The sequence below is a fragment of the Nannospalax galili genome, unplaced genomic scaffold, assembly GCF_000622305.1.
Source record: "Nannospalax galili isolate Female #2095 unplaced genomic scaffold, S.galili_v1.0 scaffold433, whole genome shotgun sequence".
In the NCBI taxonomy this organism is placed as follows: Eukaryota; Metazoa; Chordata; class Mammalia; order Rodentia; family Spalacidae; genus Nannospalax; species Nannospalax galili.
In genome coordinates this window covers 10557575-10585501 of record NW_008338715.1, presented here as the reverse complement: position 1 = coordinate 10585501, position 27927 = coordinate 10557575, and the positions used below count along the sequence as shown (strand labels likewise).

The following is a 27927-nucleotide window of genomic DNA, read 5'->3' as shown; positions in this document are numbered from 1 at the left end:
GTGGAGAGCACTCACCGGGAGCGCGCACGCGGCGGCGGTCAGATTTCCTTTGCGCTCTCGCCGCCCGGGGTTTCCTCTCTAACCAGCCGCCGCAAGCTGTGTCCGTGATTGCGCTCCCTCCCAGCGCATGCGTCCTGGGCACCCGGGCTCCACCGCAGACCCCGCTCTGCGCTCGCCCCACCCCTCGCGGCCGCCTTCCAGGGTGCGTTTCCGTGCGCATGCGACTTGCCTGGTTAGCAGCGCCGCGCCGCGCCATGGGATCCCGACGCCTGGGGGAATTCGGCCCGAGGCGAGCGTCTGCGCGCCCGGCGACCGCAGAGGGAAGCCGGGATCTCTCGCCGCCCGCTTCCCCGCGCAGGCCGGGATGGCGTGGGCCTGGAGAGCCCGGCGGCGGGGCCTGGCGGGAGGGTGCGGCCGGCGGGAGAGCGCTGGTTTCGGGTCGGGGCGACTAGGGGGACCCGGGAAGCCGGGAGCCCTATGGACGAAGCGCTCCCAGCCTGCCGCAGAGGGGCCCTCTATCCCTAGAAAAGCGAAGCGCTTGGCCTACCCCAGGTTAGACTTTCCGGGTGTTGGTGTTGGTGGCGGCGGCCGCTACACTCGGAGTCCTCTCCCGGAGGACGCTGCGGAGGTGCGTGGACCGCCGGTGACTCGGTTTCCCCGGCTGCTGGAGGCGCGCGCTAGAGTGGCCACTTACCCTGGGGCGACCCGGGTGCCCTCGGCCGCAACGGGAACAGCGGAGGGCCGGGGTGTTTGCAGTCAAAACCAAATGATGCCTAGAGAATGTGGGATGGGCGCGGTAGGGGTGCACCAAGGTCCCTAGTTTGCACTGGTTTCTTCGCTAGTGCTCCTTAATTACTGGAAAACAAGTCTTCATAGTCTTAATTCCTACTAATTTCTCTCTTTGGGGGGGGGGATGAGTTTAGACATGAAATTAGAAGAGTCTATGTGTTTGCGTGTATTGCCTGCATGTAGGTAAGTGTACTCCTGTCGTGCAGTGCCTGCGGAGGACAGAAGAGCCTGTCGGAATTAGAAGACTTTTTAACAAATACACCGGTACTGCTTTAGCTCCAAAAATCCTCTCTCCAAGGTAATATTAACCTTGATAGACATTTCAAATTCTCGCTGTATGTTCAGAGTACAAGAACTAAGGACTCTAGCCGGGTGTGTTTCCGCTTTCCTATTCTCCCCAAGCACTGTGAATGTTGGGGTTAGGTTCCAGGCTAACCTAACTACACAAGGAGACCCTGTCTCACTCGAGGCCTTTTCCTTAAGGAAAAACATTATTTGTTAATTTCACCATCATACAGCAGAAGGGACTTTGGTGGACATTTCTGCTGTTCCGAATTCATTTCCTGTTCTGATGCATTTCCTTTGAAGAGCTTACCCTTCCTCCATTCAGTCCCTGTGGTCCAGGCATCACACTGTGTCGGACGGGGAGTTTGTTACCTATCTTCCAATGGACTTGACTCTGGAAGAATAAAACCTTTCCTTGTGGGAATAATGAAAAAGCACCATGAAGAAAAGAAAAGCAAATTCAAAGATGGAGATTTAGTCTAGAGATTTGCTTGATCCCCTGAAATCACTGTGAACTAGATTTGTCTGGAAACTTCAGTTAATAAATTCTTGAATGTTTTTGATTGCTTAAACCAGGGAGAACTTTTCTGCCACGTGCAATTTAGAGTCCTGAAAACTGATAGGGTTAATAATACTGAAAAAGTAGATTGCAGCCAGACAAGGGGATTGGATGTTTTTCCTAGGGTAGATGTTTGGATTTTATGCTAGAAACAGCCCCCTTTCCTTATATTCTGCCATTTCCAGAACCTTCAAAATGACCTTTGCCCTTCACTTCATTGTCCCTTTAGTCACCAAGATCAAACCACAACATCTGACTCCTCCCTTTCTCACATTCTGTGTTTAATTATTTACCAAAACCTGTTGATAATCACTTGTTTTTCTGCCCAGTCCTTTTTCCTGCTTGAATATTTCTCAGGATTCAGTTTTCAACTTCTTTTTCCCCATATTCTCTCTAAGGGTGGGGGGAGGGCATAAAACTTGGATAGCATTTCCACCTTCAACATTCCCCTAAACTACCTCCTTAAACACTATGTAATCATGTATCCTTTAAACTCCTTGTGTGCTTTGCTCACGTTTAAACTGAACATTTCCAATTCTCTTTTCAACCAATTTCTCCCAGATTAATGTCTTCATCTCTAAAATGAGGATAACAGTTCCATCTCATTGGGTAACTGAGAGGAAACTGTTGACAGTGCCTGCTACATAAATCCCATGTCCCATGTAAAATTACTTGCCACATTTTATTTATTTTATTTGACTTTTTGAGAGGGTCTCCCAGTAGCCCCATGTAGCCTGGAACTTGCTATGTAGACCAGGCTGGACTTGATCTCACAGAGATCCACCTACTTCTGCCTCCCAAGTGCTGGGATTAAAGAGTACACGACCACACTCAGCAATGGCCACTTTTTTTTATCTATTTCTTTTTGTAATTTTTTCCTGTCTCTTTTGCTCAGGTTTCTTTCCCTAGCTCTGTATGTTCCACTAGTCACAAAATAGTGCCTGCTCTTTCATAATACCCCTTCCCATGACACTTCAGAAACGTCCTTCCAGCTCCTTGCTAACATCCTCCGCTTTCAGGCTCTGGCATGTATGTGCTGCTGTGTATTTACCCTCCTCCTCAACCTTCATGTGGCAAAAGATCTTGCTACATTAAGTTGGTCTCCTTCTTAGTCCTCCTCCTTCATAATTCCCACAGGCATTCTCTTTTACTATGTTTACTATTTCTTCCATAACACTTTTTAAGTTGTATATGTATTTGTTTGATGCTCATTTTCTTTTTAACAATCTTGAATGATGATAAACTTCAGAAGGGGAAGAACCACATATTTTATTCACTACTGTATTCACAGCATCTTTTACAATACCTGGGATGAATAAGTGATTAAATGAATGGAATTGGTAAAAATATGCTAGAAATATTTTTATATCCCTATGATTGGAAGCAGGTGACTGTCAAGCTTTAGAAATGTATATGAAAGTATAAAAAGTGAACTGGGATCCCTTGGGGGAAATGATGTGAATTAATACCATCCTAGTAACAATATTTAAGAATCTACAAAAATATCTAACTTTGTGGGCTGGAGAGATGGCTCAGTGGTTAAGAACACTGGCTGCTCTTGAAGAGGTCCTGGGTTTGGTTCCCAGCACCTACATGGCAGCTAACAACCATCCATAACTCCAGTTCCAGGGGATCCAACTCCCTCTTCTGGCCTCTGAGCATTGCACAGCATGGGTACACTTACATGCAGGCATACAGTCATATATGTGAAATATGTTTTAAAAATATATATCTAACATTGTAATAGATAAAACTACTACCCATATAAGTACCTGTGACTACAATAAAGTTACAGCTATAGAAGAATATGTGACACTGTAATAGAGTACTACCTGTGTAAGAATATGTAATACAGTGCTGGGTGTGGTGGTACAGCCCTTTAGTCCCAGCACTCGAGGCAGAGGCAAGTGGATCTCTGAGAGGTCAAGGCCAGCCTCGTCTACATAGTTCCAGGCCAACTGAGACTACAAGGAGACCCTGTCTTAAAAAGACCAAAAAAAAAAAAAAAGTAATACAGTGATTGGTAGTATAATACAGTGATTGATAAAGGTACCACCTGTGTAAGAATATGTAACGGTGTAGTAGATTTACCACATATACAAGAATATGTAACACTGTACCACCTATATATATGCAGAGTAAATTCCAAAGTGGGGACCAAAGATCAAGTATCTAAGCTTCTAAATAACTGCTGACTTTTGATGCCAGATATCTAGTCCTTTAACCAGGACCAAAAGTTGGGGAAAATTGGATCTTTCACAGAAATCTCCAACTCCACACTCTGGCCACATAAGCCCAAGATTTAAGGAGAGGAGGGACACTTGAAAGGATTATCCATTCACCAAAGCCATGTTGCTACTGCCGCCTTTCCTTCCTTGTTCCCCTTCCCATCCTTCCTTTCCCCTTCCCCTCCTCCTCCTCCATTTTGTAGTGCTAGGGATCAAAGCACTCTGTCATTGACCTATATCCCCAGCGATTGATTTTTCTGGCCTCAATTTCAACAGTCTCCTACCTCTGAATCCTGGAAGCCATGTCTTCTTGGGTTCTCAGTGAGTCCTGTCTTTTTCCTTTCCTCCCCTTTTGCCCTTTCTCGTCCCATGTTAAGTGACTAAGGCTTCAATAGTATCAGCTAGAGAAACTGAAGGTAATTCTAAGGGGACACTGGTATGTCATCCACTGGCAAATTTATTGATATCTTCCCATACTTACCTGAACAGAAGGAAAGAGACTTGGAGAGAAATGACTGGTCACGGAGTGGTCCAAAGTAAAATAATGCACAGTTCACCATTTGACATGGTGAAGATGTAGAAATTCTTCATGGTTTGAGGAGTTGAAAGTACTGTCTGGGCATGAATCATTTTGAAACTTACGGAGGTAGGAGAAGGCTGGTTATGCTTCTTGGGGAAGAAACTAAGAGATCAGCAGAGATCGGCTTAAAAAAAAAAACATTTGAGGCCAGCCTTGGCTACATAGCTAGGCCCTGTCTTAAACATCTTACATCTTCAGAGTTCTTTGAGTCACAAGTTCAACTCTGGAACGTTTTACCTGGAACTGAGACTGGAGCTTCAAATTAGATAGACTTAACTTAGTTGGGGGCAAAGTTAGCATGCTCAAGCTGACTTTAAGGGGCTTGCCACTTATGCTCCTGGAATTTTAATACACATGCCAATAACCTGGGCATCTTACTAAAATGAAAGTCCAATCCAGTCAGTCTTGGGCAGGGCCAGAGATCATGCATTTCTAACAGGTTTCCTGGAAATGCTAGCTGGGAGCACAGTGGAGCAAGATGCTGTGAAGGCAAGAAGGTTGTTTCAGTAGTACACTGTTCTCAGGTACAGTTAAAAATATGGGAATGAAACTTTGTAAGTCAGATGATTAAATATTAGCAATTAAAAACAAGTTTCAATTTCAACTCCATCAAATAACTCAATAAATGGAGAATATCACATATTTTCTCACCAACTGACAAATATCTCAAACCTTACTTAAATGACAAATGTGTATGAAGTAGTAGAGGCCTTTGCACATAGGCATGAGTCTTTGTGGAACAGTGAGGCTGGAATCACAGTCCGTTAGATTTCTATGGTTTCTTCAGTCTTCATAGCTATGTTCATGGTAAAAGCTTAACTACTGTCTCTTGCTGGATCTGAATTAAAGAAATATGTACCTTTTATTTCAGCTATTCTATTAGTTTTAAGTTTAAAAATAAATGAATAACTTTTTATTTGTTTCTTTTTTTGAGAGAGGGTCTCCCTGTAGCCCCAGCTGATCTGGAACTTGCTTCATAGACCAGGCTGTCCTCGATCTCATAAGAGATTGTGCCTCCCAAGTGCATGTCTGGCTAAAAACTACTTTAAAATAAGAAATGAAAGAAAAGATTACATTGAGGGAGAAGTTTTTTGCATTTGATCTCACCTGGAAGAGAAAATAACATCCATACCTACATGCATTATATAGCATTGGAGTTACATTATAACTTTATGATAATATGGCTCTTACTTTCATTTCCACAATGGTTATGTCCTAGATAGGAATATCCATCCATTTCTTCTGGAGTTCAGGAATCAGTCAATATAGTTAGCTAGCTGGTCCACTAACATGATTTTCTTAGCAAACAGACTTTTAAATGTATCAACTTAGGAGCTGGGGAGAGGGCCCCGTGGGTAAAGTGCAAGCAAGAGGACCTCATCCACATCCCCAGCACCCATTAAAAGCCCAGCAGGAGTTAAGTGCCTATAATCCCAACACTGAGAAGCAGAAAGCAGAGACAGGATTGGGGCAGGGGAAGGTGCTTACTGGTCAGCCAACCTAGCCAATCCATGAGCTCTAAGTTCAGTGAGAGATCCTGTCTCAAAAATTATGGTGGAACACAGTTGAGGAAGACACCCAAAATCGACCTCTGGCATCCACATGGACATTCACAGGCATGCACAACTGCAACATATGAGTGCCCACACATACACCATACATACACACATAAACACACAAACAAAGCCTTAAAACTTAATTTTATTGGTTCTCTTCCATTATTTCCTTTCATGGGTCTCTTTGGAAGTGATTAGGAAACACAGAGAACTTGTTGATTCTGTCCAACGTGGGTCAGAAAAAATAAGTCACAGAAAAATGTTAAGGAGTAAAATCACCAGTTTGCAAAGGACAATACTCTGAAATACCTGAAAATTTCGGAATTGGCATGTAGACCATAAATCTCATGTAAAAATGAAAATAAAATGTAAATTTTCTGCTCTAACGATAAAGTCAATAGTAAATAAAGTGGCTATATCAACACTGTAAAGTTGTTTATTAACTAGTCCTACTTGCCATCATTGTCACTGTTGGAGCTGTCACTGTCATAAATGGAGATGTTTCTAATTGAAGATGCCATCATATCTGCAATGCCTTTTTTGGGGTTTTCTTCCAAGTCGGTCTGTATTGCACCAACTTTGGATAGCTTCCATTCAAGTTCTGCAATACATAAAAACCCATCATCGAACTGGATAAAAATCTTTGTCAAATGAAGATAAATTTCTCATCCACATGAAACAGAAGTTGACTCTGATAAAATTAATGTGGTAATTGAGGCTGTCAGAGTGGTTCAGCAGGTAACTGCTCGCTGCCACACCTCACATGGGCTGAGTTTGATCCTTGGGACACATGGTGGGAGAGAACTGACCCCTAAAGTTTGTTCTCTGACTTTCACATGAACACCACAGGTAAATAGGTTAAAAATGTGTAAAAATTGTAGAAGTTAGAATATATCTAATACTGAATGACAGTGTTATGAGACTATACATTGGATACAATAAAGGGAGAAATGTGTAAAATGTTTATCTTAGAATAAAAAGTTTGCATCAAGAAGCGTAGAAAAAGGTGTGGTGGCTCATGCTGTAATCCCAGCATTTAGGAGGACTGACAAAAGTTCTAGGCCAAAAAAAAAACAAGGGTGGGGGAGAGGGAAGGAGGGAGTAAATAAACCTAAGGAAAGCAGATGTAATAAAGATAATAGTGTAGCAAAAATAAGACAGAGCAACAGGGATGGCCAGCAAAATAACATGATGTTTGCAGAGGTTAACAGCTAAATTTTAGAAGTACAAGAAAAGGAGAGAAATCAAGTAACAAAGAATTTACATGGTCCATGTATAATGGCAACACCACTGGACATGCCAGTTCACAGGGTTCCATACCTTTAGATGATGAGCTATAGGCAATCAATTTTGTAAACTTACTGAGGGAAGAAGCAGCAGTTTTCTCCAGGAACGAGCTCTCTGATGTGTTATCTAGTACAAAGTGGTCAGCCCTAAACACATGTACACATAAGCACTGCTAAATAGTCCCAGTGCATTATATATGTGCATATATGTATTTTTAATAGATGTATGTATGTATATGTAACAATAATAAAAATGTGGACAAAATTGAGTAGGGTGACATGGGAGGGGTGGAAATTATGTAAATACAATACTCATGTATGAAATTCTCAAAAAAATTAAAGGATAGTACAACTTTTTAAAAATTTCACATGGTCCATAACCAAACTGACAGGATACCATCATTTGTTGTGTATCAGATGAACACAAACACCAAAAAACCCTCTTAACAGTACCAAGCTCTGGTAAAGATGTGGGTAACTGAGTAATTCATAAAGTTTAAACTCTCAATATTTTAAAAGCCATAGAACTACTATGGATATATATAATGTATTTTAAAAATTAATTGGAGAATCTCTGTGAGATGAATATAAATTACCAAAATACATCTACTAATTACAAAAAGTAAATTGATTCCTCAAAATGCCCTATTCCTTCAAAGCTATCATTTTGCTACATTTATTTTTCAATGTTTTATTTATTGTTTTTATTTTATGTGTGCCCATGTTGTACAATGCCCAAGGTCAGAAGAGGGTCTTGAATCCCCTGGAACTGGAGTTACGACAGTTGTTAGTCACCATGTGGGTGCTGGGCATGGAACCCAGATTCTCTGCAAGGGAAGCTGGTGCTGTTAACCACCGAGCTATCTCTCCAGCCCCCATTTTGTTAAATTTATTAACTACTACATAAGCAGAACATTTCTGAGGAAAATTTTGTGATATATTTAAACATAAAATATCAAAATGGCAACAGCCACTAAGATGTCACTTTAACAGTTCTATAAATATTCTAATGAGTACAGGATTTTTCATAGAACTTGGCTGTTTACAAGTTACGTGAAATTCTGAAAAAAGTTACTAGAAGTAGTTATATTATTATAAAGTTATACTATTTAAAGTCCTATATTAATCCAGTAATAAACAAAAGGACTTGTAGAACACAGTAGAGATCTCAGAAATTTAAGCATGTTAGATAGTATAGCAAACCCAGTATAAACCAGAAAATACATGCTACCCATCTGGGTGGCTATTATAAGAAAAATATAACCACTGTTAACAGGAAGGGCCAAAGAATCATCAAAACCCCTGTACACTGTCAAGAAGAGTGTAAAATGGTAAGCCATTATGGAAAACAGTTCCTGAAAACATTAATTAAAATGAGATTGCAATATGATCTAGAAATTTCAGTTCTGGGTATATTGGCAGAAGAATGAAGACAGAAACTCCACCAGGAGTCTGTATACTCACGGTCATAGCTGCTTTACCAAAGACAGAAGCAACCTAATTGTCCATTTAGAGGATCATACAAATAAAATATTATTTAGCCTCAAAAATAAAGGAAACCGCCATATGTGGTAGCGCATGCCTATACTCCTAGTATTTGGGATGCTGAAGCAGGAGCATCATAAGTTCAAGGCTAGTTTGAGCAAGACTTCATTCCAAAAGCAGTTTTATTTTATGGTAATTTAAAAGACATAAAAGCAATGGGAAATGAAATTTTAGTACATAGCATTGGGACAGGTACATTTTTCAGAGAATAAAGTTAGATATGTTTCTTGGAATATGTCATAGCAATGTTATTTAAGACCTAAACTTTAAAAAATTAAAACTACTCTCTGTGTTTTTAATGTTTTAACTATAAAAGTTGCAGGGATTTCTTTTCTAGACCTGTCTATTTGAAGTTCTGTAGGCCTTGTGCGCCTAGATAGGCATCTTTTTCTCTACTTGGAATTCTGTAGGCATCTTTTGCTCTAGATATGGAAAATTTTCTGCTATGGTTTTACTGAAGATGTATTCTGCACCTTTGGTATGGTGGTATTCTCCTTATTTTCCTCTACTCTGAAGGCTAGGTCTCTTCATGCTTCTCCCATGTTCCATTCATGAACTCCTATTACTGAACTCCTTTGACTTCTCACCCAGTCTTTGGTTTACTTGTGTGTGTGTGTGTGTGTGTGTGTGTGTGTGTGTGTGTGTGTATCACTGCCCTTTGCTGAGCAACCCAATTCCTCTACCTTGTCATCCAGCCCTGACAGTCTGTTTTCCACATGATCCTTTCTATTTGTGTGGCTTTACACTGACGCTTACTGAGTTGCTCATTTTCAGCATCATTTCAATTTGACTTCAGTATTTCTCTCCATTGATTTTTTTTCTCTTCAGATTTTGTATTCGTTTCACAAAGTGAAATAATTGTTCTCTTGGAGTATATTCATGTGTTCTTTCAGTTGTTTGAACACGCTTATTCGTTGGAGGTTCTTCAAGGTCATTCTCATTGGGGTTCATTATTATGGAATTAGTAATTTTTGGAGGAGACAACTTGTCTTGGGTTTTCCTGTTGTTTCTGTGTTTGTGATAGGCAGACAAGGGAAGTTGGGACCTGGGGAGCCCTCACCAGGATCTGTTGAGGCAGGGAAAGTTTGGGATACCTTCCTCGGTGCAGAATGCCCCATAGGTCCCAGCTATTGCCATTGCCCTGTGTTACGACAAGGACATAGTAAGACCCTGTTGTTGAAGACACCAGACACTTTGGCTGCAAGACATAGTGAAAGCAATCTCAGAGTGGGAAACGTCTTCCCTGCTGGCAAGCTTTCATAGTGCCAGAACATACTATTCCGGCTGCTGGAACAAAAGACACCAATGTCTTACCCTGCACTGGACTCTATATGCTGCAGTATCCTATGCCTACTGGTGCAATAGTGGCAGGACTGTTACACAGTAACTGCTTTCTGATTGAATTTGAGACCTGCTCTACAGGAGGGAATTTCATGTCTCATGGTCAAAAGTTCATAGATGGAAAAGTCATAGGCCCTGGGGTAGAATCTGCTATTTTGCTAAATGGTCATCCTGTCAAATTGCCTTCTGAATACTTATGTTCATACCTATAGACCTGGGCTGCTCTCGGCTTTGATCAGAGTAGCTTCTTTTTGCAATGGACAGCTGTCAATGGAGAGGTGCGTAACTACTCAGAGTACTACAAATAAGAGAGTGCTCCGCCTTAAACAGGACATCCATATTAATCCCTGCCACAAATGCTCAGGGAACATGGAAGAGGAGGCAGAAAGAATATAAGAGCCAGGGCATGGGAAGGGGTGCTGTGTACTGCTGTCTTCTGGACAAGGCATGGCTATCACACTCATGAACTCACAGCAGCTGTGGATGCCTGCACAAAGTTCTTGCATAGATGGGGTAGATGATCTCCAGGTCCTACCCCTTACTGAAGAGTTAGTTATATGGGCAGTGGATAGTTGCCAGAGGGGAGGGAGATTGGCAATTAGTAGATTTTCTGTGTTCCAACAAATGACCCCATACCTATACACGTATGAAAAGTACAATCTGGACTTAGTGGGTTATCCAAAAAAGAAGAAAAAAAAAGACATGAGGAGGATATGTTGAGGGAGAGATGAAGAGAGCTGGAGATGGAAACAAAACAGAAAACAGAAAAACATGCTGTTATCCTCCTTATGTGAGGTGTCCAGCGGTGTCAAGTTTGTAGAGACAAAGTCGATTGGGCATAGAATAGCAGTTATTCAGTGGGTACAGAGGTTCTGCTATGCAAGGCCAAAATTTGGGGAGATGTAGGAAAGTTACCACAACACAATGTTGTGAGTTCCAGTGGCATTGAATTGTGTAACACAATGGTAACATAAACAGGATTTTCAGTTACATAATATAGGTGAAAACAGACAAGAAAAACCAAAGGGGGATGATGTTAGGAAGTAAAACATCATTAAATAATGTTAATTTATAAGGTCCTGTGCTGTGTGCTGTGGAAAAGAAAGCAAGAGAAGACTTGGTCTGTGTACTTGTTACAGACATGACACTCACAGGGGATTATCAGTCAACAAAACCAGGATGACATCTGAACAAATAACATGGAGAATATGTGCTATAGAAATTTAATAGGAAACAGTAAGAGAGATTATTAGTCTAGGAATGCAGACTAGGATCCATGGATGAGGAGAACCATAAGAACTGGGTTTGGACAGGAAGGATAAGTAAAGGCAGGGAATCTAGGTAAAAGGAAAGAGTATTTTCCAAAGTGTGGACACAAACAGGTGAGGTCTATCTGAGGTCTGTCTGGGGTAGTGACTAAGAACCATCTGGTTAAAACAGACATTCACTACACACCACTGAAAAATGGAGTTGCGGAGGACTGGATTCAAAACAAAAGATTCGAAATTTACAGCAAAAAAACCATTAATGATTTTAAGCAAAATGTATTATGACATAAGTATGACTTCAGGAAAATTGATCTGGTGAATTAAAAGGAATATAGAAGCAAGGACAAAAGTTTGTTCCAAGGAAGTAAAGTTTCATGATACTTGTTAGTCTATGGAAGTTTTCATGTTATTTTAGCATAGAACTGGGGGAATGGGCAGTAGGCCCCAAAATAAGCCAGAGAACTATTAATTTCTGATTGTGTAGTGTTGAAAGCAGTTAATTACTGATGGGCGAGGGAGAGCTGATCTTCTTTGAGAGACTCTAGATAGGTTGACTAGACCCCAGTGGGTGACCTTGCACTGAGGGACATCTGGGTACGCTAACTTGACTTGATAGTCTTAACATATGTGACAGAAGACATGAAATCCAGTGGGGTGGGGGCTATAAGAGGGTGTAGATGGGGGGAGGGGGTATAAAGTTGATTAAGATGTATGAAATGCACATAAATTCAAAAAAATATAAAAATAACATCATTACCTTCTAGCTTGAGATTTAACCCTCCACATTCTATAATTCCAATGAATTTGCCTTCTATCTGACCATTTTTATAAACAAAAATTGTTGGTAAACAATTGTCATGGTAGTGTTGAATGCAGCTATTCACGATGGCTTTAACAAATTTAGTTTCTGGAAACTTTCTTGCTATGAGACTAAGATGCTGGTTAACCAACAAGCACATTGGGACACTAAAAAAGAGAGAGAGTACACATAATATGTTGGAAAAAAAATTTACTTACCTTGGTCTCCCTTGTGAAACCTTTCCATTGAAAAACAGATCTTTAATTTTTATATAAAAGCATATTGTTATCCTCTGCTACTACTTTTAGCAAAGGTGAACTGTATTAGAGTACTCTGGTTTTAATTTGAAATACCACTATCATCTGGGAATGAAGTTGGGACTTTGGGAATCTACTGCCTAATTTAGGTAAAATAAGTGTTAACATCAGTTTATCTTAAGCCAGTTCCTAGTTGGAAAAGCCCAGTAACACAAACCAAAAAGCAGGCTATGTCTGGGGAGTCTTTGGCAGCTGCAATTCAAAAATAAAGGAATCCTGACTCTTGCCACAATCACAGTTCTAATTTCACACAAGCTCACATAATGACATGAGTTCCTCATCTTAGACTTTGACTTCCTGAATCCTAACAAATTTCACCCACAGGATTTGGAATCCCACTCTGTGCCACATCCTGGACTCCATTTTCCTGAATTGTTTCTCCTTAGAAATTTAAAATCAATTCCAATTGTGACCCAAACCTTCAATTCTTCTTCAACTTTTCCAAACTCCCATTACACCTGCTCTTAGCAGTCTATCCTTTTCCTCCCAGCCTATCCCTCCTCTGCTTGATTCTGTGTCTGTGGCCTCTGCTGGTTTTTGGCCTATCTCTCCTCTCCTGTGTTCTCATCTCACAAATGGACACCTTCTCACATATTTTATAAAATTGAATATTTCAGATTAATTTTCTTAAAACATGTTATATTCTCTCATGTAAAATTTCATTATTATTATTTGCTATTATTATTGGTTGGCAGTGCTGGGGCTTGTTCATGTTACACAAGTGCTCTATCATTGACCTACACCCTCCAGGTCCAAATCTATGTCAAGAAGACTAGTGTTTTATGTAACTATCTTGGATTGGCACACACATACACACATGCACGCACACACACAACTCTTTAGAAAGTCATAAATGCTTAAAAAATTATGAAACTATATCCTTACTCTTTGAGAATATAGTTGCACCTAGCAACTAGAAGTCAACTAAAACACATAAAACATTCACTGTTATGAATTTTTGCAAGTTAGTTCCCAAAACTTGTATCCAGCCAGAAATAACTATTGGAGTAAATTATTTTCTTACCAGAGCGTAAACTTTCAGAAGTAGTATTTATTCTGTCAGTCACAAAGAGTCAGGACAGACATTTAGCAAGCTCTCTCAGTACGTAACATTCACTACAGACAGGTCCCAGTGTCACAGACAGAAGTATTTCTCATCCTTACTTGTGAAAACTACTGCCAGGAGTGCTTACATTTTGCTTTGACCAAACAGATGACATGTGATAAGGTCATTCTTTTGTTATATATTTGATTTATTATTTTTATTTTATGTGCATGAGTGTATTGCCTACATGTATGTTAGTGTACCTGTGTCATGCAATGCCTGTGGAGGTTAGAAGAGGGCATCAGATTCCCTGGAACTGAAGTTATGGACAGTTATTAGCCATCATGTGGGTGCTGGGAACTGAACCTGGGTCCCCTGCAAGAGAAGCCAGTGCTCTTAACCACAGAATCATCTCTGCAATCCCCAAGAAGGTGATTTTCTTTATGTCTGTAAAACTACTTAAATTTCATCTTCCAGTGGTTTTAGTTATTATAGAAGTAATGTTTTCTTTTTTGGAGTATATTATTCTCTCAGAATTTAAGAAATTGATGAACTGCAAGGTAAATCACAATGTTGTCATTTACATATTGCTTTGAATTTCCCTAAGAACCTGAAAAAAAAGAAGAAACTGAGGAGTTATTAGAGATGGCTTAGCAGTTAAGAGCACTTGATACTCTGGCCAAGGACCTGAGTTTGATTCTCAGCACCCACATGGAGGCTCCAGTTCTGGAGGATCTGATGCCCTTTTCTGGTCTCTACAGATACCAGGCACACATATGACACACATACTTATGTGCAGGCAAAACAGTCAAACACATGAAAATAAATCTTTTTTTAAGAGAAGAAAAAAGTGAGATGACAATAAGGCAGTAAAGCTGCCGCCATCATGGCTTGTGCCATGGAAAGATTTGCAGCCCTGAGGAATAGAGTCTGGATCTAAAGGTAGAGACCATATCACTATACTAGACTACTGAGGTCTAGGGTGATTTGGGTCATAATTAGCACAACTGGACACTTTAAAACAAACTGTTGAGGGTCTGCCTCAAAAAATTTTTTTAACTTGGAGAAATGGGGAAGTGCTGGAGAATATTCTATAAAAGAAAATTCTGCCTACCTTAAAAGGGAGGAGAGTGGGGATCCACAAATCTGAGCAAAGTACAATGATATGTGTATGAAAATATATAATGTAATCCATTGATTTGTATGCAGACTAAAAAATGAATAAAAGGAAAAAAGGGCTTTAAGTGACATGAAGTATCTTTATGTACTGTCTGATCTTTGAGTAGATTCTTGTTCAAAAGTATATGTTTATTAAAGATATCTTGAAATTAAGAAATTTTGAGTAAAGAGTATTAGATACTATTAGGAATTACTGTTAATTTGGGGGGAAGAGATATTTAGGGTGTTTATTCTGTTTTTCTAAAGTTTTGAAATTTTTCATAATAAAAAGTTTTACGTACCAAACAGTGCTTATTTTTCTAACAAATGTGACATTCTTCAAACTAGAAAACATTCTACTTTAACGCCTAAAGCCAACAACTATCAAAAACTCTCTACATATGTGTATGTGTAATATACATGTTTTTCTTAAATATGCTTTCTCATAAGGATTATAGACCCTAGCCCCAGCCAGCCTGGAACTTACTATGTAAACCAGGCTGGCCTATTTCTGCCTTCTGAGTGCTGGGTGTGCCACACCACACCTGGCCCCAGAAATGTCTCTTATAGCATTAGGACATGAATATTTTTTAATACTATGTTAGTTACCTTGATCTGTATAGATGAATTATAACCCACAAATCTTTTTCTGCATTTGTGACTTCATTCACATACTGATTTCCAGAAATTTCTCTCAGTTCCCCAAATTTTTGTTTCTTCCTAAGTGCTTTCCATTCCTGTAATCGTTTTTCTCTAATAAGAAAAAGTTACATAAGTGTCACTTTATTAAGGCCAATCAATATCCAGTAATAATTTAGAGCAACAGATAGCTGTCCATAGACATCAAACACTGTAAATGATGGAATAACCACTAATGATTATGAGGTCATTCCTCTCTTATCTAAGAGTTCTGTATTATTGCATTACCAAGTATAAGTTTCCTATAAGGGCTGGACACATGGCTCATCAGATAAGAGCATTGGCTCCCCTTGCAGAGGACCTGGGCTCAGTTCCCAGAACCCACATGGTAGCTAACAATCATCCTTAGCTCCAGTTCCAGGGGATACAATACCCTTTTCTGACCTCTGTGGGCATTGCATGACATGGGTGCACTTACACACATGTAGGCAATATACACACAAAATAAAAATAATATTTTGAAAAGAAGTTTACTACTGACTTTTGAATTCATTTTTATTTAAGACTAGATTAAGCATTGGGCCAGCAAATATTCATGTACCAGTAAAATGTTTCATAAGAGAATGTCTTTAGGTATATTAGCAGCTAACATTTTTGTGTGCTTGCTGTGTTGCAGCACTGTTTTAAGCACATTCATTAATGTAGTCCTTGCAAAATCTTAATGAAATCAGTGCTATTGTTCACCCCATTTATATGTTTATAATATAGTGAATTCTTGTCCAGTCCAAAGCCTTTGTGAACACTTAGAATTGTTTGTTGTAAGCATACATTTATATACAGGTAGAGGTAGCAAAGGAGGGTGATTAAGACTTTGAACTCAAAGGGCTGGAGAGATAGCTCAGGGGTTAAGAGCATTATTTGCTCTTGCAGAGGACCTGGGTTCAATTCCCAGTACCCACATGGCAGCTAACAACCATCTGTAACTTCAGTTCCAAGGGATCCTACATACTCTTTTGGCTTCTGAAAGCACCAGGCACACATGTAATGCACTTACATACATGCAGCCAAAAAACTCATACACATAAAATAACTAAAAAAAATCTAAACTCCAGGGCCAGACTAAACGGGGTTTTATGCCAGTCCAATACCTTCTAGTCACATGGGCTTGGGCAAGTTATTTAACTTCTCCAGTTTTTGTTTTCCCAATAGTACATAGGGAAAATTCTAGTACTTAATCACATAGGATTGCTGGGGATTAAGTGAGGTAATACCTGTGTGATATTCATCTTTATTGTCAAACTGAAACTGACTGCAATTGGAATACCTATGAGTCTTGCTCGCCTCTGGGTATGTGTGTGGGGAGCATTTCCGTGGGGAGCATTTTCAGAGAGGCTAGATTGAGGAGGGAAAGCCTGTTCTGAATGTGGGTGGCACCAATCCATGGGTTGGGGTCCTGAACTGATTACAATGGGGAAACCAAACTGAGCACTAACCTTCATCTCCCTAGTACCACGTCTTCCTGCCACCATGATAGACTGTAACCTCAAACTGTGAGCCAAAAATAAACCCTCCCTTCCTAAATTTCCTTTTGTCAGGTATTTGGTCACAGCGATGAGAAAAGTAATACAACAGGTAAATTTCTCAGCAAGGTATGTGGCACCCAAGGAATTTGATAAATTATTATTTATTCATCCATAAAGGACAGTAAACCTTTGTTAGTAACTAAAACTTTGATAACATCACATACTTTGATAACAAAGCTGCTGAATGCTTGGATTTATGAAGCATCCTTTATGATACATCTTTAAGTTTCTGTATTTAAGTTTGCTGGGGGGGACCTCTCTTGTTTCTCTATATATTAACTCCATCTTCTCATTTTTATATTCTTTTTTTTTAATGTTGTGTATGTGTGTGTGTGTGTAACACACACACACGCACACACACACCAAGGCACATGTGTGGAGGTTAGAGGACAACTTGCAGGCGTCAATTCTTTCCTTCCACCATGTGGGCCCTGGGGAACAAACTCAGGTCTTCAGGCTTGGCAAGCACCGTTACCTGCTGAGTCACATCACCAGCCCTCATTTTCTGTATTCTTAATGTTCTGGTAGCTAGAGCCTTGCTGATCCTCTGGGGAATACTTATTCTAGGACTACCTAATTCTGCAAAAGAACAAACACTTGCCAGACAGCACATTCTTTAATGCAAGCCAACCAAATCAGAGAGCATACTTGTGATGGGTAATACTGGGTGTCAGCTTGACTGGATTTGGTATTAACTGAAATGAGAGAGACCTTCTTGATTGAACCATTTGAACCATTTGAAGCTGGAATACCCACCCTAAATGTGGGTGTTACCTTCTGATGGCAGCTCTATAAGGGCCATGGCAGAAGGGAGCTCTTGCATTTTGCCCCTTGCCTTCTCTCTCACTGGTAGCTGCTGTGACTAACTTCTTCAGATTCCAATATAGACCAAAGGCTAACAGCTATCCCAGGATCCATTAGGCCTTCAGCACCAGATTGGGAATACTGAGACATTCAGCCTTTTGAACTGAGAAACTACCAGATTCTCAACCTCTCCAGTGTGGTGCAGCCATTGTTGGACTACTTGAACTCTATCTTGTAAGCTAATATAATAAATACATTTTTATCCATATTTATCCATAGTCATTTTACTGATTCTGTTTCTTTAGAGAACACTGACTAATACAGATTTCTGTCTTACTTTTTTACTTAGTTACTTTTCTGTTGCCATGATAGAAACACCATGTCCAAGGGAACTTATAAAAGAAAGAGCTTATTTAGCTTATGGTTCCAAAGAGGCAAGAGTCCATCATGGTGGGAGGCAAGCAGCAGGGGTGGCAGGAGGAGCAGAAGCAGAGGATCACGTCTTCAAGCAGGAATAGGAAGCAGAGAACAACTGGAGATCTGGCAAGGCTTAAGAACCCTTTAAGTAATGTGTTTGCTCCAGCATGGCCCCACACCTTCTAAGACCTCCTAAATCAGCAACACCAACTGGGGACAAATACTTGGGGCCTACGGGGGACATTCTCATTCAAACCACCACAATACCCTATGTAGGATCTCTCTCTCTCTCTCTCTCTCTCTCTCTCTCTCTCTCTCTCTGATACAAGTTCTGGCTATATTGCCTAGGTTGGTCTCAAAGTCCTACGTAGGAGTAATCCTCCAACCTCAGCCTCCCAAGTGTCTGGGACTCTGAGCATGCACCACCATGCTAGGCTCATCACCTTTTTCTTCCTCTACTTCCCTCCCTCCCTCCTTTCTTTCTTTCTTTCTTTCTTTCTTTCTTTCTTTCTTTCCTTCTTTCTTACTTTCTTTCTTCCCTTTGTCTCTTTGTTTCCTTTCCCCCCTCTCCCCCCATCTCTCTCTCTCCCCGCCCCTTGTCACCCCAGAGCCTGGTACCAGATAACTAGCAACAGCTCCAACCTGGAGCCCACTGAAATGAGTCAACCTAGTCAGTCATAAGCCTGCGTGCCCTAGGATGCATGTCCTTATGCACAAAAATCACAACAGAGGGTTCTGAGGTTTTCCCCTTGCCCCTTCTGACTCCTGACCTGTTCGGGTGCTTCCCTATTGACTCCTCTTGACTATTGTAACTATCCTTTCAATGGCAATCATCTGATCGTACTCGAACAGAAACAAACAAAAGCTCCCTAGTACACTGCAGAACACTCTGGCCTCATTTCACATGTCAGGAGTATGTCAGGTGAAAACAACCAATCCAAGCAAAATGAAGCCCAAAGAGAATAATAAAGCAGGGCTGAGTCCATCCTCTCATGGTTTTCAAATTGAAGTCTAACCATTTTCCCTCTCCCGGCAAGAGATACAACTTAGAGCTTTCACAAATTTTTGGAGGAACCCCTTTGTTTGCACTGAATAGTCACTACAAGATCATTGACTTCCCCCAGTTTGATCTCCCAAGCTTATGCAGAAATTTTGGTGTGTTCTGTTCTGGCTCAAATAATGGTGGATGACCTGTTTAGTGGTATAGCAATTAACTCCTCCTCTTCCCTCCTCATTTTCCCTTGTTTCATTGGAATTGGGCAGGGGAGAAAGAGAAAAGTGAACACATGGATTAGCCTTGCCATCAGGAAGTCACATAGTACTCAGTGGCCTGCATTTTTTCACATAACAATCATATCTATTGTGATTCACATACATATACAGAAAGCCCTCTAGCTATTTTAAGCAGAAAGGAACTTAATCCAGGAATTAACTGCTTTGCAAACTTGCTGGAAAGGCGGAAGGAGTAGGCTTTAGACTGGGCAATCAGGAGTGACTCCCAGAACACTGCAAAACTGGTCCACCAAGGCTTTCTCTGCTACAATCTAGAAACAGGAATCTGGAACTGCTGTTCCAATTGTATTAAATTACCCTGAGCCTCAGAAAGGCACAATAGCAACTGTTGTCTCTAGGAACCAATCTCCTGAGGAACAATGTGTTACCAGAACAATTGTGTTACCAGAACAATAGCTCCAAAATGATGACAAAAATTCTAGGTTAGGACCAGGGAGGTGGATGCTTTGGATACCACCAGTGCTTTCTCCACTCATTTTAGCTCCTTTTGAACCCAAATATCCTGTGTGCTCAACAGAACCTAAATCACATTTGTTATTCCTGCTGCGGTAAAGTCTGAGAAATGCAGGTTTCGTTTTTAGTTTCTGTAGTAACATATATCAAGAGAAAGAGGAACAAATGCCAAGGAGCCAACTTAACATATCTGCCATAAAAATGTACTCCAGGTGTGTTTATGTCTACATGGAGATTTTTCTTTTCCATCCTCTTAACTATAGGAACTTCTGAGTTTGAATCACTTGTTATTTCTGAGCTATTCATCTGCAAATGGAATTTTGTCTCTTCTTAAAAATTATTTTTCACCTCTTTCTCTTGCCCTGAGGCCTGGTTAAGACCTAAGTGTCATTATAGGTTTCTTCTTCTGGGTCTTGCAGGAAGACCGCACTTGCCAGGTTCTTTGTGAGACTGTATTGTAACCAGTGAAAGGGTGAACATGCTATATCCATCTCTGTTACTTTTTCCTGACGTGTCCTGTGTGATCTTCTACCTAGACACCTGACTCATGTGGAAAGAGGTACAGAATTCTAAGATGATGAAAAGTACTCAGGCCATAGTCACTGCCTGAAAAAGAGCTGCTCAAGAGAGATGTAGAAGATGGACCAAAAAGTTGAGGAACCATCACCACAATATGATCAAAAACTGTCTGATGACTAAATTCTGAATGTGCTTACAGTTACTCCTCGTTTGCTCATTCCAAGATCTGGTATCCAATAATTTGCTTTCCATTTATATGGCATCTTGTGACTGGCTTTTTTTTCCCTTTTGGTAGTTCATTTCATTTTATGGCCAACTAATTTTCTATTGTACTCATGTGTCACTTTAGGTTATCTACTCATTAGCTGATGGTATTCAAGCTGTTTATGCTTTCTGGCTATTGTGAATAAAATTGCTGTAAATATTCCACAGTTTCTGCTTTTAATTTTCTTGGCTGTATACCCAGAAGTTGAATGACCTGATCATATGATAAGTCTATGTTTAACTTTTTAAGGATACCAGAATGTTTTCAAAGCAACTGTACTATTTTGCATTCACATCAGCTCTGACAACATTCTAACTTCTCCACAACACTTTTGTTATTTTTGTGTTATAATTGCCCTGGCGGTCATGAAGTGATCTCGAGGTGTTAGACTCAGAATTAAACTGAATATCCAGTTAGTGTCTGAAAATTTGGAAAATTGGTTCGAGTACACAGAAAATCCTATACATTTCATATTATTGCTTTGTGAGTAAAGATACTCCAGTGGAACTGAAAAGTAAAGTGACAAAAATGAAAAATGTACTGGAGAGCTTTACAGCATGCAAAAGAAAGAATCAGAGAATTCAAAGTCAGAGCTATAACTGTTATTAAGTCTGAAGCACAGATTAAAACAATGTAAGAAAGTAAACAGAGACTAAAGGGCTTGTGGGTCACTATCCAGGAGATCAACACACACAGTATGGGCGTCCCCAAAGCAGAAAACAGAGAAAAAGAAGCTGAAAAGAATAGTTTCAGAAATGGCTGAAAACTTTGCAAATTTGTTTAAAGATGAGAATTTAAGATCTAATATATCACGCAAACGTCAAGTAGATCTTTTAAGATACCCATGTGGTGACACACCAGAATCAAATAGTCAAAAGACTAAGTCAGAATCTTGCAAGCAGTAAGGGAAAACAAGTTGTTCAATATAGAAGATCCTTAATGAGACTGTCAGACAATTTCTCATGCAAAAATCCCCTAATAATCTCAAACTGTACCTATACGTTTCAATAGCTTTTATATCTTCTTCATCAAATTCATCTTCAGCTTCTTTCAACTGTGCAAGATTCATCTTCTCATATGGTTTAACTAAAACATAAATTATAGAAAATCAAGTTCCTTAAACATTTTTACTTATAGCTAATATCTAGAAAACCAAGATCTTAGATAATGGAGATCAGATGTCTCCATTGCATTTAAGAAAACTTATAGGAATTAGCCAAAACATAGTTTACAGATTACAGAAACTCTAACAGTAGTATTTTGCAACTCCCTCAAAGTCCACAGAACTGACAGGCTACATGCAAAAGTACATGGGAAAAATCAAGTAGATCCCACACGTTTAGGTTTCCAAGTATCTGGAAGTCTGAAAATAAATAACATTTAGAATGGACAGAAAGGCAATCTCAAAGTAGAGGGAGATGGAAAAAGAAGAAATCTTAATTAGGTTTCATAGTATGTGTCACTAACTAACATAGTATGTGTCACATAGTATGTGTTACTAACTAACACATGACTTCAACATGTGAATTAGTTATTTCAGGGATGGGCATCTAACAGTCCTCTCCTGTGTCCGTGAAATATGTCTTCGCTATCTCAGCTGTACCGTCTTCTTCATTTAGCGCCCCCAACACAACTGTACCCATGGCTTCCTTCTGTGAATGCGAAACCATTTCTTCGGTTTCATCTTCCGGTTCTTCTTTTGGAGGAAGAATGCCAAAATCTCTTAAAATTTCATTCCATTCTGTGTCTTCGTTTGGATCCTGCACACAAAACAAGAAAATTTCTTCACATGGTTGTGCATGGAAATATATATATTGATAAAATTGGTTGATTTGTAGCACGTCCAAATACACAATTGCCATGAACTCTACAGATGATGAGTTCGAACAAAGACAATGTGGCCTTCTTTCCGCGACTTCCCAGTGGGAATGGGATTAGCTGTTTTGATAAAGGGGACTCATCTATCCTCGATGTTACAGAGAAGTTTAATTTTAAAAAATAAAGGGGCTAGAGAGATGATACAGTGGTTAAGAGCACAGGCTTCTCTTACAGAGGACTTGAGTTTGATTCCCAGCACCCATACCATGGATATAAAACATTTGTAACTCCAGTACCAGGGGAATCTGACACTCTCTTCTGACCTTTGCAGGCATTATACAACATGGGTTGTACAATACATACAGGCAATGCACTCGTACACAAAATAAAATAAAAATAATAAAATATTTACTCCAATAGCTATCAAAATACCTATTTTCAAATATCAAAATTTGAAAGCAAATCATGAATCCATCACTCTAGAGTCCAGCTTGGAAGACAAAAGAAAAATGAGGAAGAACCCAATGGAGGGATGCTTTTGGAAGCCCTTGTCAAGAAATTCCAGTGGACTCTCATGAACATTTGAAAACTGCCCTGTTCTGACTTTTTTCTAATTCCCTCTCTAGAACTTGTAATGCTAATTACTCTTGCCTTTCTTCTCCTTCACAGTTCCTATTCATGATTCAAGGACTTTCTTTTCCCCTTAAGAGACAAGAGTTATACAATTTGGGAGTGTTTTAGATAGACCCACTGAAGGGGTACTCCAATTGCCTCACCCTGCATCCTTGTTCAGCATGGAAGAAGCCAGAGCGGCATGCGTCCTTATTCCCTATTGGCAATTTGGGTAATACCTTCAGAGGATGATGTGATAAGAATAGGAGGTAGGAATTGGCTAGGCAGTTAGGATAAAAAGACCCCAAAGAAAAGTAGCCAGTTTCTTGGCTAAAAGTCAAAATGTCCTTTGGCCTGTTAGCAACATACTCTGTTCCAAAGGCCAAAAATGTCAAAAATATTTGGGAGCTTGTATCTAATCTTTAAAAGATTTTAGAGTTAACTCTTCGGGGGGGGGAATGTTAGAGTACCCAAAAGCCCCATAAAAATAAATAAATGAAAGAAGAAAAGAAAAAGAAAAAAGTGATGGGGAGATATGGGAGGTGCTGGAAGGGAGGGAGTGGGCATGGATTTGATCAAAACACCTTATACGCATGTATGAAATTCTCAGTAAAGTTTTTGAAAAAGTTAAAGAAAAATAAAATAAAATATTTTTTAAAAATCAGTTTAGGGGCTGGTAAGAGGGCTCAGTAGTAAAGGCACTTGCCTTGCAAGCCTGGCAACTGGAGTTTGATCCCCAGAACCCATGTAAAGGTGGAAGGAGAGAACTGACTTCAACTTAACCTCTAACCTCCACACATGCACCATAACCCCTCACCCAGATATCTTGCACCCCCACAGTAATAACTAAAAAATCAATTTAGAACACAGCAAAGGCTAAGAAAGTAAACTTATAAACCATATAAAATTTACTGATGACTCCAGTGGGCAAAACCAATTCATATAATGTCCAAGTATGCCTTGGTTTCTTTTCTATGTTCGAGACCTTCAGGTGACCTTCAGGGCACCCTCACATTTAAATCTTATAAAAGGCTAGGCTTTTTGACTTCGGCGAAGCAAGCTGCTTTATTGTGAAATGTCCTGTGGAATGAATCATATATCAAGAAAATGTGGTTGAATATAATGACCCAATTCTGTGATCCCAGCCCTGAAGTAGGAACATTGAGTTCAAGGTCAGTCTGGGCTACATAGTGAGTTCCATGCCTACCTACATAACAAGACACAAGACCCTGTCTAAAAAAACAAATGGGGTTGTAGAGATGGCTCAGTGGTTAAGAACACTGGCTGCTCTTGTAGAGGACCCAGGTTTGGTTCCCAGCACCCACATGATGGTTAACAATCATCTGTTTCAGGATATCTGGCACCATCATCTGCCCTCTACAGGCATTGCATGATACAGCAGGCAAAAGACTCATGCACATAAAAATACATTTTCAAAAAATTTAAAACCCCCAAAACAAAAACAAGAAATAAAGAAGATATGACTAAAAACAAGTCAGGGACTGAAGTCTGAAAGACTCTTGGTAATGAGCTGTCTCTTCCCAAAGCAAGTCCACCTTTGCTGGGGAAAGTAGGTCACCAGAGACAGAGTTTTGACACTTTATGATCTCGTCCAACTTCTACTTCTCTCTCTGCTTCCTCTGTGTGGATAAAGATGTGATCTCTCAGCTTCCTGTTCCACCACCATGCCTGTCATTTGCTGCCATGCTTCCTCTATCATTATGGACTCCCCCTTTGGAAACAGAATCCAAAATAAACTCTTTCTTCCATAAATTGCTTTTGGTCATGGTGTTTTCTCATAACAACAAAAAGTAATTAATACAGTGTGTTTCTTTTTTCAACTCAGAAAAAAACGGAATAAGAAAACAGAGTCTTCACAGAGTGAGTCATTCTCCATCATCTCAGCTCTCAGCCAAACCTGGTTCTCCACAACCTGACAAGTTTGGAAAGCAACAAACAAGATGCAAACACCACCAAGAAACACCACCACACAAGTCCAGATGCCCAGGTCTCAGTGAAAAAACACAAACAACATGAATAACCAAGATAATATAGCTACCACAGAAACTAGCAATCCTATAACAGTGTTTCCTGAGGATGACAACCAAGTGGATGCACAAGACAATAAAATAGCAATTACAATTATACTCAAGGAATTCCGAGAGGATATGAATAAAAACTGAATGAAGACCATGGAAACAGCTGAATGAAATAACAAAAACAATTCAAAACATGAAACTATAATTCAATAAAAAGAATCTCTAAAGAAAAATGAATCTGAAACCTCGGAAAAAAAAACAAAAACCCAGGAACTCAAACAAAAAGCTTAGAGAAAAGAAGCAAAAAGGAAGCAGAGGGAATGGAGCAGAGGGCATCCGACTTTGAAGACAAGCTTGGAGAAGTGGATTGCTCTATCAAAGACAATATTAAACCTAAAACAACCCAGAAACAATATGCAAGATCTCTGGGACACTGTAAAAAGATCAAACCTAGGGGCTGAAGAGATAGCTCACTGGCTGCTCTTGCAAAGGACCTAGGTTTGCTTCTCAGCACCCACATGGTGGCTAAGAACCATCTAGAACTCCAGTTCCAGAGGATCCAATGCCCTCTTCTGATTTCTGTGGGCACTGAAGGGCATGGGTGCACTTACATACATGCAGAGAATACACTCATACACATTTAAAAAAATGACGAAACCTAAAAATCAGGCATAGAGGAAGGAGAAGAAACCCAGATCAAAGGTACAGAAAATATTTTCAATAAAATCATAGAAGAAAATTTCCTAAATTTAGGGAAACAGAAGCCTATCAAGGTACAAGAGGCATACAGATCATCAAGTAGACAGGACCAGAAAAGAAACTCCCCATATCATATAATAGTCAAAATATGAAATGTATAGAACAAAGAAAATATATTGAAAGCTATGAGAAAGATCAAGCCACATATAAAGGCAGGCTCATATAGTAACAGCTGAGTTCTCAATGGAGACAATGAGAGCCAGAAAGGTATGGACCAATGCCATGCAAGTCATGAAAGAACAGATTCCAGACCACACAACTATACCCAGCAAAACTATCAGTTGTAATTGAAGGAGACAGAAAAACTTTCCATGATTAAAAACAGGCTTAAGTAATTTATGTCCACAAAACCAGCTCTTTAGAGAATACTGAATGGAATGCTTCAGTCAGAAAAATTAAGCAGGTGTCCTGGTTTGTTTCTTCATTGCTGTGACAAAATATTCTGACCAATACCAACTTGGGGAGGAAAGGGTTTATTTGTCTTACACCTCCCAGGTCACAGTTCATCAGGGAGCCCAAGGTAGGAACTCAGGGCAGGAACCTGGAGGCAGGAGCTGGAGCACAGGCCATGGAGGAACGTTGCTTACTGGCTTGCTCTCCTGGCCCCTGCTCAGCCTGCTTTCTTGTATAATACAGGATCACCTTCCTGGGGTGGCACCACCCACAGTGGGCTGGGCCCTCCCATATCACTCATCAAGAAGATGCCCCTCAGACATGGCCACTGGCCAGCCCAATAGAGGAAATCCCCCAATTGAGGCTCCCTCAACCCAGGTGTGTCAAGTTGACACTAAAGCTATCCAGCACAGCACGCTCAAGCGGGGGGACAAAGAATAAATAAATTATCCCAGAGCAGTCAACCAAAAGAGGTTTAAGAAAATAGCACTACAACACCAACATAACATGAACTAATAAACATTGGTCAACAATAACCCTCAATCTAACCAATTGGATTAGAAAACAGAATCAATTTCCTGCCTCCAGAAACACAGCTCACCAACAATGATCGACACCACCTTAGGGTAAAAGGACGGAAAAAGATATTCTAAGCAAATGGAACTAAGATATAAGCAGGTTGAACTATTCTAATATCTGACAAAATAAACTTCAAACTATAAATGATTAGAAGAGACAAGGAAGGTAACTTCATACTCATTAAAGGAAAAAAAAAATCACCCAAGAAGAAATTACAATCCTAAACATGTATGCACCTCACAGAGGGGTATCCAATTTCATGAAAGAAACTTTATTATCTCTAAAATCTCACATTGACTCCACCACAGTGATAGTAGGTAACTTCCATACTCTGCTGTCACCAATAGACAGGTCACCAAGACAAAAACTAAACAGAGAAACCCTGGTGTTAAATGACACCATAAATCAAATAACCTTATAAACATCTACGGAACATTCCACCTAAACACCAAAGTATATACTTTCTTCTCAGCAGCCCATGGAACTTTCTCCAAAATTGACCATATTAGGACACAAAGCAAATCTCCGCAAATTTATGAAAACTGAAATATAATCTTGTAGCCTATGTGACCACAAAGGAATAAAGCTAGATATCAACAATAAAAATGGGAAAATTACACAAACTCATGGAAGCAAAACCATACATTACTGAACAAAAATTGGATCATGGGAAAAATCAAGAAGGAAATAAATTTTTATTTATTTTTATTAAGCATATCAGTGTTATGCCTTCATGTATATAAGTGTACCCATGTCCTGTAGTGCCCATGAAGGACAGAAGAGGGTGTTGGATTCCCCTGGAAATGAAGTTACAGATGGTTGTTAGCCACCATGTGGGTGCTTGAATTCAAACCCAGGTCCTCTGCAAGAGTTGACAGTGCTCTTTATTGATGAGCCATCTCTCCAGACCCTCAAAAAACCCTTTTTTTCTTAATTAAAAAATATATTTATTATTTTTCTTACATGTATGAGTGTGTTGCCTGCATGTATGTGAGTGC

General features: G+C 39.9%; 3 protein-coding genes across 8 annotated transcripts in view; 1 reads left to right on the top strand and 2 right to left on the bottom strand.

Moving 5' to 3' along the window:
* Clock (clock circadian regulator) overlaps nt 1-198 on the bottom strand; it is a 94179-nt gene extending 93981 nt beyond the window's left edge. For 4 of the 6 annotated variants that reach the window (XM_017798210.2, XM_017798209.2, XM_017798211.2 and 1 more), the window contains exon 1: nt 16-197. The gene's annotated coding sequence lies outside the window, so the exon portion shown is untranslated. Of the gene's footprint in view, nt 1-15 lie in introns of all 6 variants that reach the window. The other 2 variants (XM_017798212.2, XM_029563585.1) reach the window with 1 other exon arrangement.
* On the top strand, nt 128-25250 carry LOC115070416 (translation initiation factor IF-2-like). The gene is made up of 3 exons (XM_029563621.1): nt 128-628; nt 996-1087; nt 25006-25250. Exons 1-3 carry the CDS (start codon nt 128-130, stop codon nt 25094-25096), a joined length of 684 nt encoding a protein of 227 aa, XP_029419481.1. The 3' UTR covers nt 25097-25250.
* Pdcl2 (phosducin like 2) lies at nt 6419-22489 on the bottom strand. The gene is made up of 5 exons (XM_008833311.1): nt 22369-22489; nt 21725-21815; nt 15366-15509; nt 12195-12403; nt 6419-6598 (listed from the first exon to the last, which is right to left on the bottom strand). The coding sequence occupies exons 1-5, from the start codon at nt 22397-22399 to the stop codon at nt 6447-6449; spliced, it is 627 nt and encodes a 208-aa protein (XP_008831533.1). The 5' UTR covers nt 22400-22489; the 3' UTR covers nt 6419-6446.
* Nucleotides 25251-27927: the final 2677 nt, after the last annotated feature.